Below are 17,245 nucleotides of genomic sequence, written 5' to 3'. Positions count from 1 at the left end.
GTGCACTGTGTTGGCTGTACAGCTAGTTGCTACATGGTGCAGGTATCAGATTGAAGTCTCGTGCCATATAGCAAGATGATGCCTAACCCCTCTGCTCACCCGTAGACAGATCCCTACAGATAAGCAGTCCATCTGTGTGTCTGTACAAAAGAGCATGGCAGCACAGCAATAATGAGCACCTTTGTCTCTAACTGAAGCAGCAATGCACTAACAGGCATGGTACGGCATCGCAAGGCAAAGCTTGGATGCTGTGAGCATGCAGGTAGGCACTAAGTGGTCAAGTGCTAAGGCAGCAAGTGAACAACCCTGAGATTGGACAGAGATAAGCCATCCATGAGTGATGTGCCTCTCCCTGCTGCAGCCTTTCAATGCTAGCTGCAATGCAACATGCAGTGTAAGCCAATGCTTCCTGAGTGGCCTGCAACTGTATTGAATGGGCGCCAAAATGACTGTGAGGGATTGACAAGTGCTGAATGCCAATGACTGTGGTCAAGGGGTGCATGTGGTTGGACCACTGTCGATCAGGTCCTGAAATGCTTTTTGGTCATGCAGAACATAAAGGACCTTCAGAGCAAGCAGTGAGCTGAAGTCACCAAGTACCCACTCTGATTCCCACGGAGGGTTCCTCTTATTTGGCGCGTTTGGTAATTTATGAAGCTGAATATTCATGAGGTAAATTGGGCCATTAACAAGGTACTTAGCAAGTTATAACCCACCTTCACTGGCAACTCCCTGCCGCCTAGCAAGAAACTTTCAATGCTACTTTGTGACAGTGAGAGGCTCTCAACGTCAAGATCAGCCTTGTTGTAGAGTCATAGAGATGTACAGCATGGAAACAGACCCTTCGGTCCAACTCGTCCATGCCAACCAGATATCCCAATCCAATCTAGTCCCACCTGCTAGCACCTGCCAAACCCTTCCTATTCATATACCCATCCAAATGCCTCTTAAATGTTGTAACTGTACCAGCCTCCACCACTTCCTATGGCAGCTCATTCCATACACGTACCACCCTCTGTGTGAAAAGGTCGCCCCGCAGGTCTCTTTTATATCTTTTCCCTCTCACCCTAAACCTATGCCCTCTAGTTCTGGACTCCCCCATCCCAGGGAAAAGACTTTGCCTATTTACCCGATCCATGCCCCTCATAATTTTGTAAACCTCTATAACCTCCGATGCTCCAGGGAAAACAGCCCCAGCCTGTTCAGCCTCTCCCTGTAGCTCAAGTCCTCCAACCCTGGCAACATCCTTGGAAATCTTTTCTGAACACTTTCAAGTTTCACAACATCTTTCTGATAGGAAGGAGACCAGAACTGCACGCAACATTCCAACAGTGGCCTAACCAATGTCCTGTACAGCCGCAACATGACCTCCCAACTCCGGTACTCAATACTCTGACCAATAAAGGAAAGCATACCAAACGACTTCTTCACTATCCTATCTACCTGTGACTCCACTTTCAAGGAGCTATGAACCTACACTCCAAAGTCTCTTTGTTCTGATTCTGCCACAAATTGCACCATAGCTCACTGTGCTCAGACCCCTAAACATTTCACCAAACAAATACTACCATTTATGTGCCGTGAAGATTCTACCCTTCCCTGAAAGAGGAGAAATTGCCCGGTATTGAACTCACAATGAGTAAGCACAGGATTCCTAAATCCACATCCAGAAGTCTGTTACAAAGGCAACTGTGAGGCTGGAAGAGTTCGATAAACCTGACATCACTGATGGCAGAAAGTAGACAGCTGCCCTCTTTGAATCTGACATAAAATCTTGAATGAACCATAATTTCCTTCAGTTAAACATTAGGAAACCACAAGCATTTTTTCGTTGTCAATCATAAGCTCTGTTGCTTTGCCGCTGATGTCAACTCTCGTCCAAGCCACTCACTTATAACAAAGCTATGCACAAACTTGGCAGCATGGCTGTGCATGTGCTGAGCTTCATACTTCACATACTCTCTAACACCAAGTACACTTAGACTCATAGTCATAGAGGTCTACAATATTGAAACAGACCCTTTGGCCCAACCTACCCATGCTGCCCAGTTTTCACAATTAAACTAGACCCATTTGTCTCTGTTTGGTCCATATCCCTCCATTCCTACACCATCCATGTAACTGTCTAAATATTTTTTAAATGACAGAATTGTACTTGTTTCCACAACTACCTCTGGCAGCCCATTCCAGACACTCCCCATGTCCCACTGGACCCTATTGTATCTCTCCCCTCTCACTTTAAACCTACGTTCACAAATTTTAGACTCCCCTACCTTATCTAAGCCTGTCATGATTTTATAGACCTTTAAGGTCAACCCTCTGTCTCTTATCCTGTAGTGAAAATAACTGTCAGCCTATCAAACCTCTCCTTGTACATCAAACCTTCTAGTCCAGGTAGCATCTTAGGAAGTCTTTTCTGTATTCTTTCTAATTCAATAATATCATTTCAATAATAGGGTGGTCAGAGCTGCATGCAGTACCCTAAATGTGGCCTCATCAACGTCTCGTACAGCTGCAACAAGACAATCCAACTCCTATACTCAGTGCTCTGACCATCCTGTCTACCGGTGACGCCACTTTCAAGGAGCTATGAACCTATACCCATAGATCTCTTTGTTCTATAACACTCCCCACGGCTGTACCATGGACTGTGTGAGTCCTGCCCTGATTTGACCCACTAAAATGCAACACCTTGCATTTATCTAAATTAAACTCCACCCATCATTCCTCAGTCCACTGGTCCAGGTGATCGAAATCTCACTGCATTTCCAGATAACCACCTTTACTGGCCACTACACCACCAACCTTGCTGTCATCTGCAAATATACTTGTGTATATATCTGTAACATTGTCTGCTTCCACACTCACCTCGATTGCACTCCAGCCAAAAACCTCATGCACATTTTTGTCACTTCCAATTGCAAGAGTCCATTGCACTAATAGCTTCCTTCTTGGCCTTCTATCCATAATATAGCCATTGGTATTCAGCTCTGTACTAAGAATCTGCTCGCCTATCACTCCTAGCTCCATTAATCCTGGTGGATACCTATTTTCCAACCCATTCGATTTTACATCTTTGTTGTCAGGCTCAAAATCAATCCTCAATATAGGTATTCCTAACTTTTGTAAACTCCTTAAATGATTCATTCATTTCTGGGCTCTTCAGTCCTACGACTCCATCCTCTCATATATCTTATTCACGTTATCTCTGGAGCTCCCTCCTGAAATCATTTTACCTCCATAAATCTTGAAATTCCTGTAGAAACCCCTCAAAACCCACAAATCCAACTTTCTGCTATAGTATCATAGGAACAGAAGTAGGCCATTCAGCCCCTCAAACTTATTCCATTATTCAATGAAATTATGGCTGATCTGTGGCCTAACGCCATAAACCTGTCATTGGCATGTATCCCTTAAAACCTTTGCTTAATAAAATATTATCTATCTCAGATTTAAAATCAACAGATTGTTGCCTCTTCTAATTTCCTTTCCAAGGTTAGATATTGTTAGGTTTTCTTTATTTAAAAAAAAACTTTCTACATCTTCTATGTTACAAACATGTACATAAGTCAAACTTGTTTCACAAGTTCAGCACTTTCCAAAACTATTTGTTAGCTGTAGAGTGAATGCTGGGAAGGTTGCTCTGAGTTGGGTATTGATACTTGGCTCAAGGCATCACAAAAACACTGGGCATTATCTAAGGAAAATGTCTAATTTGTTGCTCCTAATCCCCTCCAAAATCCCAGAGTGAATTGGTAACTTCCACATTAACATGACAGTTGTTTCCTCAAAGTTCTCTTTTGCTGGTAGTATGCTCTTTTGCTGACCCTGGGTTTCTGAAAAGCGGCTCAGACAGAAGGCCATTTTTTTAAGTGAATGTACAATCACAAGAAAAAAACAAATTCACTAACAAAGTGATTGTTTACTGCTGTTACAAATAATGTTTCAAGCAGATGATATCTGAATGACATCAGCGTTTAACTCTTTGCAGCCTACATAAAAATTAATCTCACAGTATTTTGATGAAATATCTGAATATGCTACTTACGAAAATAGATGAATTGCATCACTCTTCACTGTAATGAAATCTCTCTTGTACTTCATAAACTCTCGTAGAGTTACTTGAGGGTTCATATCTATGGTGAACTTGTTGTCAACTGACCACGTTTCCATAGCCACTAGTACAATTCTGGTGTTGAGCTCTTCCTTGAATATCTGATATGACAATATGACAATACAAATCAACACATGTACATATACTTATTAAAAATGTTTACATGTGGTGCAAAGTACATTCCGTAACCAAATGCAATATCATTGAAGGATACATTGCAAGGTACTAAAACTACATGAAACTACTTTTTCAGGGCTATCTCTTGATCACTCATCAGTTCTAACTTGGTCAAAGAAAATTAGTAGAAAGTGCTGCAAGTGGCAAATAACGAGCATTTCCTGAATGTTCACAGATTTTCCACCGAATGATGATGGATTGGGAAACTACATTAAAAGGTATGACATTAGACGGGCAATGACTAATAATTAAACAACCAATACAAAGTTTACAATATCCAATCTTGTTGTTTAAGATAAAATATATTCCTTCAATGCAAAAACAAAGCCAGGAAACAAAGTGTTACGATCATGACTCGTGAAAAAATCAACAATTGCATTTGATTATATAAAGTTACAAAGAAAAAGGTAAGCCCTTGGATTTTGCACATTAGAACTCAGCAAAAGAAGGACCAAATGAAAGGAAAACAGAAAGTCGATAAAATAATGAGAAATACATAAATGGACTGTATAAGTTTCTATAAGTATATAAAGAGGCAAAGATTAGCAAAAGCAAATACTGATCCATTACAAATGCATCAAAATTCATAATGGGGAATAAGGAAATGGCAGAGCAACTAACCAAATACTATATATCTGTTTTCACGGGGGAAATATAAAATATCCCAGAAATAATGAAGAATTAAGGGGCTAGTGCAATTGGTATCAAAGATTAGTAGGCAATACTGTAACTAAAAAAAGGCTTCCTTTAAAGAATAGAGACTTCAAGTATAGTCCCATTGTATTCCCACAAAGGGGAAAGAAATACAGGGTTCTCTGGATGACAAGGGCGATACAGCTTAAGGCAATGCAGAAAAGGAGGATAAAAAAAGAACTGCAGATGCTGGAAATCAAGAAAAAAAACAGGAAGTGCCAGAGAAATTCAAAAGGTCTTGAAGGGTCACTGGACTCAAAATGTTAACTCTGTTTATCTCTCCATAGATGCCTCCAAATCTGCTGTGTTTCTCCAACACTTTCTGTTTTTTTCCTCTGACATATGTTTGGTGGATAATACAATTAAGAAACAGGCCAAAGAAAGAAAGTTCAGAGGGGATTTCAAAAAAATAGAAAAACAAAGGAATAGTATGGAAAAGATTGGCAGCTAACAGAAAGAGGAGTTCAAAAGAATTCTATGTCTATATAAGTAGTGAAAGTATTGAAAGAGGAGGACAGAGGAGTGATTAGGCGCCCATAAGTGGTTTTTTACATGGAAACAGAGGAGCTGTATCTAAGAATACTGAAAGAAATGAGACTGGAAATTGTGGAGGTACTAGCCACAATTTTCCAATCTTCTTCAGAATCAGAGGCAGTGCCAGAGGATTCAAAAACTGTGAACATTTCACCCTTGTCCAAAAAAGGGAATAAAGTTAAACCCAAACTATTGACCAGTTGGTTTGATTTTGGTGGTGAGAAGCTGCTAGGAATAATAATTCAAGAGAAAATGATCAGTTTCTTGAACAAAGGCAGGTTAATTAAGCAAAATCAGCATGGATTTGCTAAAGGAAATTGTGTTTAACTAACTTGCTGGAGTATTTTGATAAAGTAACAGAGAGGGTTGAGAAGGATAAAACTGCTGATGTGGTGCAAATGGATTTCTAAAAGATATTAGATAAAATAGCACACAGAAAAAGTCAGAATGCATGGATCAAAAAGGACAACAGCAAAATAGCTACAAAATTGGATGAGTGACGAGAAACAAACAATACAGTGGTAGCATTTTTCAGACTGAAGGATTGTGGAGTTCCCCAGGGCTTGATGTTCAGACCATTGCTCTTTTTGATCTATATTAGTGGCCCAGATCTTGGATATAGGATACAATTTCATAATGTTTAGATATTGAAAACTTGCAGATAATGTGATTCATGAAGAGAATAGTGTAGAACTTCAAAGGTTCATAGATAGTTTAGTGGAATGTGCAGACAAGTAGAACACAGAATATTACAACGCAGTACAGGCCCTTCAGCCTTCAATGTTGCGCTGCCCTGTCACACTAATCTGAAGCCCATCCCACCTACACTATTCCATGTACATCCATATGCCTGTCCAATGACGACTTAAATGCACTTAAACTTGGCGAAACTACTACCGTTGCAGACAAAGCATTCCATACCCTTACTACTCTCTGAGTAAAGAAACTACCTCTGACATCTGTCTTATGTCTCCCCTCGCTTTAAAGTTGTGTCCCCTCGTGTTTGCCGTCCCCATACTTGGAAAAAGGCTCTCCCTGTCCACCCTATCTAACTCTCTGATTATATTGTATGTCTCTATTAAGTCACCTCTCAACCTTCTTCTCTCTAACAAGATCAGCCTCGAGGCCCACAGCCTTTCCTCATAAGACATTCCTTCCATACCAGGCAACATCCTAGTAAATCTCCTCTGCACCCTTTCCAAAGCTTCCACATCCTTCTTATAATGCGGTGACCAGAACTGTACACAATACTCCAAGTGTGGCCGTACCAGAGCTTTGTACAGCTGCAGCATAACCGCCTGGTTCCGGAACTCAATCCCTCTATTAATAAAGGCCAAAACACTGTATGCCTTCTTAACATCCCTGCCAATCTGGGTGGCAACTTTCAGGGATCTGTGTACATGGACACCGAGATCTCTCTGCTCATCTGCACTCCCAAGAATCTTACCATTAGCCCAGAACTGTGCATTCCGATTACTCCGTCCAAAGTGAATCACCTCACACTTGTCCACATTAAACTCCATTTGCTCTCACTTCAGTTGTTGGTAAAGTGTTGGAAAAGGTTATAAGAGATAGGATTTATAATCATCTCGAAAAGAATAATCTGATCAGGGACAGTCAGCACGGTTTTGTGAAGGGTAGATCTACTCTCATCTACCTGTTTGGTCACTTTGTCAAAAAACTCAATAAGATTCATTAGGCACAACCTATCGTTCACAAAACCGTGCTGACTGTCCCTGATCAGATTATTCTGTTCTAGATGGTTATAAATCCTCTCTCTATAACCTTTTCCAACATTTTACCAACAACTGAAGTGAGACTCATTGGTCTGTAATTATCAGGGTTGTCTCTACTACCCTTTTTGAACAAGGGAACCACATTTGCTATCCTCCAGTCCTCAGGCACTATTCCTGTAGATAATGATGATTTGAAGATCAATGCCAAAGGCTCGGCAATCTCTTCCCTTGCTTCCCAGAGGATCCCATGATAGATCCCATCCGGCCCAGGGACTTGTCTATTTTCACATTCTGCAGTATTTCTAATACTTCTTCCTTGTGAACCTCAATCTCTTCTCATTTAGATGCAAGTATCTCTGTATCTTCCTCGCCAACATTTTCATTTTCTATAGTGAACACTGTCAAAAAATACTTATTTAGTGCTTCTCCTATCTCCTCTGACTCCACACCCAACTTCCCACTATTATCCTTGGTTGGCCCTAATTTAACTCTCGTCATTCTTTTATTCCTGACATACCTATGGAAAGCCTTAAGGTTAACCCTGATCCTATCTACCAACTTCTCATGTCCCCTCCTGGCTCTTCTGAGCTCTCTTTTTAGGTCTTTACTGACTTCCTTGTAACCCTCAAGTGCCCTAACTGAGTTTTCACATTTTGTCCTAACATAAGCCTTCTTCTTCTTCTTCTTGACCAGGGATTCCACTTCCTTCGTAAACCACGGCTCACGCCTTCTATATCTTCCTCCCTGCCTGACAGGTACATACTTATCTCGGACACACAGGAGCTTTTCCTTGAATAAGCTCCACATTTTTAATGTGCTCATCCCCTGCAGTTTCCTTCCCCATTCTACGCTTCCTAAATCTTTCTTAATTGCATCATAGTTTCCCTTCCCCCAGCTGTAACTTTTGCTCAGTGGAGTACACCTATCCCTTTCCATCACTAAAGTAAACCTGACAGAATTGGGATCGCTGTCTCCAAAGTGTTCACCTACTTCCAAATCTAATACCTGGCCAGGCTCGTTGCCCAGTACTAAATCTAAAGTGGCTTCGCCCCTTGTAGACCTGTCTACATACTGTGTCAGGAAGCCCTCCTGCACACACTGGACAAAAACTGACCTATCTATAGTACTCGTACTATAGTGATCCCAGTCAATATTTGGATAGTTGAAGTCCCCCATGACAACTACCCTGTCTCTCTCACTCCTATCGAGAATCATCTTTCCTATCCTTTCCTCTACATCTCTGGGACTATTCGGAGGCCTATAGAAAATTCCCAGCATGATGACTTCTCCTTTCCTGTTTCTAACCTCAGCCCATACTACCTCAGTTAACAAGTCCCCAAACATCCTTTCTACAAATTTAATATTGTCCCTGATCAACAATGCCACACCTCCCCCTCTTTTACCATCTTCTCTGTTCTTACTGAAACATCTGAATCCCGGAACCTGCAACAGCCATTCCTGTCCCTGCTCTATCCATGTCTCCGTAATGGCCACAACATCAAAGTCCCAGGTACCAACCCACGCTGCCAGTCCACCCACTTTATTTCGGATGCTCCTCGCATTGAAGTACACACACTTCAAGCCAGGTTCTCGCTTGCCAGTGTCAGATACTTGATTTTGGAACTCCCTACTCTCATCCTCTTCTTTATCTGTCCTACAATTTTGGTTCCCATCCCCCTGCTGTATTAGTTTAAATCCACCTTAATAGCTTTAGTGACTTTCCCACCCAGGATATTGGTACCCCTCTGGTTCAGATGAAGGTCATCCTCCTTGTAGAGGTCCCACCTACCCCAGAAAGAGCCCCAATTATCCAAAAACCCGAAACCCTCCTTCCTGCACCATCCCTGTAGCCACGTTTCTCTCCCTATTCCTCACCTCACTAGCACGTGGCACAGGCAGCAAACCAGAGAAAACAACTCTGTTTGTCCTAGCTCTGAGCTTCCATCCTAGCTCCCTGAATTTCTGCCTCAAGTCCCCATCTCTCTTCCGACCTATGTCGTTGGTGCCAATGTGGACCACGACTTGGGGCTGCTCTCCCTCCCCCCGAAGGATCCCCAAAACACGATCAGAGACATCACGGACCCTGCCACCCGGGAGGCAACACACCAACCGTGAGTCTCTCTAGTCCCCACAGAACCTCCTATCTGTCCCCCTAACTATCGAGTCCCCAATGCCTACTGCTGTGCTCCTCTTCCCCCTTCCCTTCTGAGCAGCAGGTGCCCGACTGCTTTCCCCTGGTAAGTCATCCCCCCCAACAAGTGGCAGATGAAATTTAATCCAGAGAAATGTGAAGTGATTTATTTGATGGGATGAATGCTCAGAAACATTTTAAAATAAAGGATACAATATCAAACGGTATACAGGAAGAAAGGGGTCTCAGTGTACGTGTGCATAAATCATTGAAGGTGGCAAATTAGAATTAGAGTGTGATTAAGAAAGAATACAACATCCTGACTTAATCAATGGCAGCGCAGAATACGAAAGCATGGAAACTATGCTAAAGTTGTATAAACAGTGGTTAAGCCTCAACTGGAATTCTGGACAGCACCCCTTAGGAAAGACACAGATGCGTTAGAGTGTGAAAAGATTCATGAGAATGATTTGAGGAATGAGGAACTTCAGTTACTTAGTGAGATTGTGGAAATTGGGACGGTTTCTCTTGGAGAATAGAAAATTGAGGGGAGATTCATACATAGGTATTCAAATTCAAGTGGAGTCTGAATGGAATAGGCACAGATAATTGTTCCCTTTGATGGAAGACTCAAGAATGAGAGGACAACTAGTTCAAGTAATTGGAAACTGAAGCAAGAGCATCATGCAAAGAGCTTTTTCACACAGCAAGTGGTCACAATGTGGATTGCATTACCTGCTACAGTGGTAAAGGTGGGGTGTATTAAGGGTTTAAATGAGAATTAGATCATTATCTGAAAAGACAAAATCTGCAGGGCTGTGGGAAAACATCAGGGAATAGGTTTAAGCAAATTGTTCCTTCAGAGGACCAGCACAGACATGACATGCCAAATAGTTTCTGAATTAGAATCCCTACAGAGTTGAAACAGGCCTTTTGGCCCAACAAGTCCACACTGACCCTCTGAAGAGTAACCCAACCAGCTCCATTCCCCTACCCTATATTTACCCCTGACTAATGCACCTAACCTACACATCCCTGAACACTACGGGCAATTTAGCTTGGCCAATTCACCTAACCTGCACATCTTTGGACTGTGGGAGGAAACTGGAGCACCCGGAGGAAAACCACACAGACACGGGGAGAACGTGCAAACTTCACACGGACAGTTGCCCGAGGTTGGAATTGAACCTGGTTCCCTGGTGCTGTGAGGTCACTGTGCTGTTTCCTTCCTTGTTATAAACCTGCTGTGATTCATCCTCAGCTCCGACTCTTTGTTTGTGTGTTTTGTGGGAACAGTGATCAACACTTACCATATCCACCATGTTCACAATTGATTTTGCGAAATTGTTTGTAAGGCCCACCGACAAACGATGTTTTTTAAACTATAAAGGGAAATAAAATGTTAACTTGCATAATTCAAATCTTGCATCAACTGTAAAGTAACAGAGTAGTCCACAGATATTTACCAAACTATGCCACACAATTCATTTTTAAAATGTTATCCATTTGCTAAAATGTATTTCTACTGCTATAACAGGGAATCACTATCAGGAGGAAGGACAAAATGGAAAAATATTCACTAACACATAAACTGTTGCAATCACATCTCAGCCCAAACTACCAGATTTATGTTCCAATCTGAGTAGTAACTGGCAGCACTGTGCCATCTGCATTGGCAAGGTCCAGCAAGGACTCATAGTGGTGAAAGTGTCAGTGGAGGTGAGATGGCACCAAACAGTGGTGACTTTCATTCCTGCCTTAGTGGTGCAGTGAAGGGACTCGTGCCTGGCCACCAGGCCCATGGCCCACAACAGAGCACTTAACAAGAAGGACTGTAAAGTTGAACACTTATGTATTTCCTTATTATTTTGCCTTTATATTCCATGTTTTGATTTATTTTTCTGTGTTTTCTGTGGTACCAAAGGGTGGTGATACTATACAACACTTTTCACTGTATTTTGTAGCAAATTACACATGACAATAAATAAATCAAGGTAAAAAACACGAGATCTAGGGGATTTACTGAGAGAATAAAGCCACAATAGCCACAGTTTTGAACAAATAGTAATAAACTTCACAACTTTAAAGCAGTAACACAACTTAAATATACACACAACTTATATCCAAACATGCAGAAAAAATATATACATGCTGGACACCTGCAGTGCACATAAATTGGAAATGCGATCAAGACAGATCCCACGGATTTCTCAGCAATTCCCCCAAACTTTAAATCTCATCTCGTTAGATGTGCCAACATTCTGCTAAAGGTAAAGTCGCCAAAATCCTACCAGACTCTCATTAGAGAGACACAACTTGTTGTTTAACCTGAGGGGCACCATGCCTCAGGCAAGAGGACAGGTTGAGAAGGAGTGTCCTGCACGGTAACCTCAACCATTGCAGGAATTGAACCGATGCTGTTGGTGTCACTCTGCACTGCAAACCAGCTGTCCAGCCGGCTCAGTTAAATGGTTCAAGAACCTACTCAACAAGATAATCTGGAACTCCCTGTTCAGAGAAAAGGCTCTGGCCTCACAGTTCAGGCCACTGACATTTTTGGTCTTATAACAATTGGTTTGAAACACTGAGGTGATACTAATTGGACTGTTCTTTCAAAAAGCTTGCACAGGCACAGTGGGCCAAATGCCCTCTTTCTCTTTAATGTCCAATGTAATACATTTGGACATATTCACGATTTTAGAATTCATAAGGGATCATTTTGCAATGATATTGGAAATGTAGTTTCGCTAACAATGAATATATTTTAAGGAATGTTTCAGCTAAAATAATTACAGATATTGTTGCAATCCCAAAAACAAAAGAGATAAAGGGCTCATTGCCTTTACTGGTACTGTGTAAAAATACATCTGTCTCATGAATAAACTATGATGACGTCTTCTGTGAGTACAACAGCAGCTTGCTTTTCTTCTCAGGCATCTTTGACCTATCTGACTGTTCACTGGACTGCATTATTCCATTTTGTTCCAATGCTTATCCTTCATGATCCAAATGTATCCACTAATAATTTGAATCTTAATTCATCTCCAAATTTTCAGTCAGCTTTAACTTCAGAGTGTCCACTGCAGCCCACTGTTCTGGCAACCCACTCAGTTCAACGGATGTATTTAGAAGTTCCAAGAGATGGACCACTGCAGCTTGCTGGATTTAAGTCAGCTCAATATTAATTAGTCCAGGGGCATGCCAGCAACAAAATTAGTCCAGGAGGGCATTTGCTTAATAACAGCGATCAAAGGTATTATATTGGGATCCCAAAGGAATGTCCCTACTTTTCCTAGCCCCAGAAAAATAAATCTTATATTTTCAGGCCTCATTCACCAGATCTAAGCAGATCTATCCTAACTTGGGAGCCTGATTTCTATTAAGTAATGAGATCCTAATCTGCATATTAAAAGGAGCCTACCACCTGAAACAGAAAGGCACTTTGACCATTTCATGATAGCCTCCTCTGAAAGTGGAAATGGACTGCTGATTGACACTAATGGGACATTATGACACCCAGCATATACCAGTTGCTACATTACCAGGGTGTCTTGTTTAGTTCTGAACTGAGCTTTCAAATCCATTTCAGATTCGGTCCAACACTTCCTTCCATTAACTTTTTAAAATTCTCCAGTTTAGTTCCAGTCCTGAGAAGTTCTTATCTCAGTACCCTGAGTACTTCAGACGAGTTTTCTAATCATCAATCTCTTCACCATCATTCACTGATCTCTTTGTGACAGTAAACCTTGCATTTTTATTGATCCTATCTTTGTCAAAGTTCCAGTTGGTGCACTAACAGATCATTTTGTTCATTCTCACTTTCCTTAGGGAATGTTTTCTAACAATGCAGTCATCCTGCAGCCTGTCATTCCTTGCTTTCTCTGCGTGCAAATTCAAAGATCAATTTGTCAACCATTGCAGCCCTCCTCTCTGGAAGTCCCTTCTTGATCCAGTGTTCCCCGCTACCCATCATTTCACCTTAGAATCATAGAAACCCTAAAGTGTGGAAACAGGCCGTTAGGCCCAAGAAGTCCACAGTGACCCTCCAGAGAATAACTGACCAGACTCATTCCCCCTGACCTATCTTTACCCCTGCCTAAAGCACCGAACCTACAGGTCCCCGAACACCATGGGCAATTTAGCATGGCCAATTCACCGATCCTGCACATCTTTGGATTATGGGAGGAAATCAGAGCCCCCAGAGGAAACCTACGCAGACATGGAGAGAATGCTCCACACAGACAGTCACCAGAGGCTAGAATCGAACCCAGGTCCCTGGCACTGTGAGGCAGCAGCGCTAACCACTGAGCCCTTTGTAACCTCTAAAAAAAGCAACATCTTTAACAATCTCTTCACTGTTGATTCCTGAACTTTGTCACTTACAGTTTGGTATCAGCTTTGCTCCTGTGTTGTCCTTTTGTTTGAGGAAAGCTATAACTCACTCCTTATAACTTTATTAATAAGCTACAATTTACTCCAGTAAATTATTATTCTACAAACTGTGTCGAAGAATCAAAGGTCAAATAATCCTGAACCACATTAAATGTGGCCTTTACCATAAAATGGTCATTAACAACCATCAGCTCAATGTACTTTGTCTCGTCTTGAACATTCCGGCGAATTCGACGTATCTGCAACGAGAAACAGAACTGCTCAGTAATAAACTGTATGTAAATATTGCCGTTACCACTCTCACTTAAAAAAAACAAATGCAAGATACAAAGCTACATATTTCAAGCTATAGTGGATGAAGTATTATTTGGATTAGTGACAGAAACATGTGCAGTCCAGAAGTCCAACAAAAGGAATTGAGAGAAGGCAGCTCACCACCACCTCTGTAAGGCTAACTAGGGATGGGCAATGTATGCTGTCCCAACCAGCAACAGCTACATCCCATGTGTGAATATAAAAAATATATATATAAATACAAGAGTTTTTAATCTTGTGGTAAAGGGAAGGGGCAGGAAGAACAAAGATCAGTATAGGGTGCAGACCAGGGAAATTAAACAATAAAATATTTCATGATGCAACAGCCAGAAAGGATATAGTGAAGAAACAAAGGCTGTGTTGAAATGACCTGGGATTTTCTACATAAAATCATGTTAATGTAACATGAGGAGATAAAGAAAGAAAACATGTAAGGCCATCTGAGCAAAACAAAGATACAGCAAAAAAAAGACAAAAGCTAATGCACAGAATGGCAAGGGTGTACAAGTTAGGATCTAAAGGTGTGGAACTCAATGTTGAGTTCAGAGGGTTGGTGTGCTGAGTTGAATAATAAGAAAAATACCTTGAGCTTGCACTAAGTATTTGTAGAACACTATCAGAAACATGGATAAAAAGGTCAGCATGGGAGCAAGGTAGGGAATTCAAATAACAAGTAATCAGGAGGTCGGGGAGTTTCAATGGACAGAACAAAGATGTTCTGTGAAGCAATTGTCCTGTGTTTCCCCAATGTAGTGAGAGCCACATCATGAGCAATCAGTACAGTATAGAAAATTGCAAGGTGAAAAATTGCTATTTCACTTGAAAGGGGCATTTGGGGCCTGAGATAGTGAGAAAGGAGGAGGTGAAAGGGCAGGTGTAGATCTCCTACGTATGCACGGAAAGGTGCCACAGGAAAGGGTGTAAAGTATAAAATGAGAGAAGCGAAAAGAAACTACTCAGGAAAATTCACCACACACACTAGGTCAAACAAATGTCAGTGATCAAGTATTTCACAAAGAAGACTGGTAATGCTTTCATAACGTGGATTTAAGCCACCAATAAATTACTACTGTTAAGAGCAACAAGAGTCACAGACTTCCAAATGTGCAAAATAATTGTCGTCATCAAAAAAGGGAATGGATAAGAAAGGAAATTCTAATGAACCTAATAGAAGAGGAATAGCTGTAAAATGGATAGGCATAAAGTGGAGTGTGTAACTGCACTTTGTTTTTGCTCACTGTATGTGATTTAGTTTGTTAGTTACTGCTTATTGATTACTTGTAGCACAGAAGCTCAATGATTGGAAACAAGCTCTCTTAATGACTACAATAGATTACAATAAGGTATTATAATATTACAGGTTGTTTATATAAAATTATAGTAAGGGACAATTAAGGGAAAACCCAAAAGAATTTTCAAAACCTTTTTAAAAGAATAAAACAAGGATATACAGGCAATAGAATGAAGAGGTTTAATTAGGGATTCACTATAAAAAGCTGCTGCTAGAGTCCTGAATAATAGCATTCATTTCAAAATAGATCTGGGAAGTATCCAGTAAAACTGAAGCCCAGTTAATCTGACATCATTACCAGTAAAATGATGGAATTAGTTACCAAGGACAAAGTTAACAGGGCATTTCAGATAAAATAATGTGAAGAGCCAGCAAGGGTTTATAAAAAGAAACTCATGCCAGAGTAATTAATTCAATTTTATTTTGGTAGTGCAAAATAAGAAGATACTCAACAAAATAAACCTTGAAAAATACCTGGAAATAATGACAGGAATCTCTTTACCTTGCCACCTAAGCACTCCTTCAATGAAAGATTCTGCATCAGGTTTGCCTTTGGGGCATCTGGGCCATGATGAATAAAGTGGGTAGCCAGGAAGACTCATTAATATTGGTAAAAAAGAACACTGTCAAGGAAAAACTCAGCATATGAAAATCAGAATTAGGGAAAGGCCACATGGTCTGCTCCATTATTCAATAAGATCTGATCACTCTAAATTCCCACCTCTCTAAAATAACCTTTCATCCCCTCGCTTATAAAGAATCTATTTAAGTCTGCATTGAAAATGTTCAACAACTCTACTTCACCTCCTTCGCAGAAGGAAGTTTCAAAGACTCATGATCCTCTGTAAGACAAAACAAAAACTTTTTATCTCTGTTTTAAAAGGGTGACTTCTGATTTTTAAACAGTGACCTCTAGTTTCTCAACTCTTCCACAAGTCATAACCTTTCTACATGCATCCTGTCAAGCCCTTCAGGATCTTATGCTTCAATCAAGTTCCTTCTTACTTTTCTAAACTCCAGTGGCTACAAGTGTAGCCTGCCCAGCCTTTTGCCATAAGACAACACATTCATTCCTGGTATTAGCTTAGTAAACCTTGTTTGAACTGTTCCTAATACATTTACACTTTTCTTTAAAGAAGGAGACCAATATTGTAGACAGTACTCCAAATATGGTTTCAGCAATGCCTTGGATAACAAAAGCATAAACCCCTACAGCTGTATTTAGTTCCACTTGCAATGAAAGATAACATTCGAATAATTTTCCTAATTATTTGCTGTGCCAACATACTAAACTTTAGACATTAAGACTATAAGATGTAGGAGCAAAGTGGGTGACTCAGCTCATAAAATCTGCTCCACTATTCAATGAGATCATGACTGATCTGATAATCCTCAACTCCACTTTCCTGCCCATGAACCTTGATTCACTTATTGAGTAAAAGTCTGTCTCAGCCTTGCATTTACTTAACCACCCAATCTCAACAACCCTCTGCAGTAAAGAATTTCACAGATTCACTACAGTCTGAGAGAAGAAGTTCTTCTTTATCTCTGCCTTAAAGAGGTGTCTCATCACTATGAGATTATAACATCTGGTCTTAGACTCTCCCACAAGGGAACACAACATCTACACATCCATCCTATTAAGTCCCCTAAGAACTTTGCATATTTAACTAAAATCATCTCTCATTTATCTAAATTCCAATGAGTATAAACCCAACCTAGTCAACCTCTCCTCCTAAGATAATTTCTCCATACCCAGAATCCATCTTATGAACCTTTTCTGGACCGCCCCCCAATGCCAGTATATATCTATTAGAAAAGGGGACCAAAACAATGACCAAAACTCATGGTCTAACAAGTGT

General features: G+C 40.8%; 1 protein-coding gene across 7 annotated transcripts in view; it reads right to left on the bottom strand.

Annotated features, from left to right (window-relative positions):
• The window catches only part of adam22 (ADAM metallopeptidase domain 22), a 364,949-nt gene that overhangs the window by 169,388 nt on the left and 178,316 nt on the right, over positions 1 to 17,245 (bottom strand). For all 7 annotated transcript variants that reach the window (XM_043690347.1, XM_043690348.1, XM_043690350.1 and 4 more), the window contains exons 9-11: positions 13,942 to 14,016; positions 10,696 to 10,767; positions 4,049 to 4,215 (exon numbers count right to left, since the gene is read on the bottom strand). In XM_043690347.1, coding sequence (XP_043546282.1) covers positions 4,049 to 4,215; positions 10,696 to 10,767; positions 13,942 to 14,016 — 314 coding nt within the window. The remainder of the gene's footprint in view (positions 1 to 4,048; positions 4,216 to 10,695; positions 10,768 to 13,941; positions 14,017 to 17,245) is intronic.

The sequence above is a fragment of the Chiloscyllium plagiosum genome, chromosome 5, assembly GCF_004010195.1.
Source record: "Chiloscyllium plagiosum isolate BGI_BamShark_2017 chromosome 5, ASM401019v2, whole genome shotgun sequence".
Lineage (NCBI taxonomy): Eukaryota > Metazoa > Chordata > Chondrichthyes > Orectolobiformes > Hemiscylliidae > Chiloscyllium > Chiloscyllium plagiosum.
The sequence above is the reverse complement of the archived record's forward strand: the minus strand, read 5'-3'. Positions and strand labels throughout refer to the sequence as shown.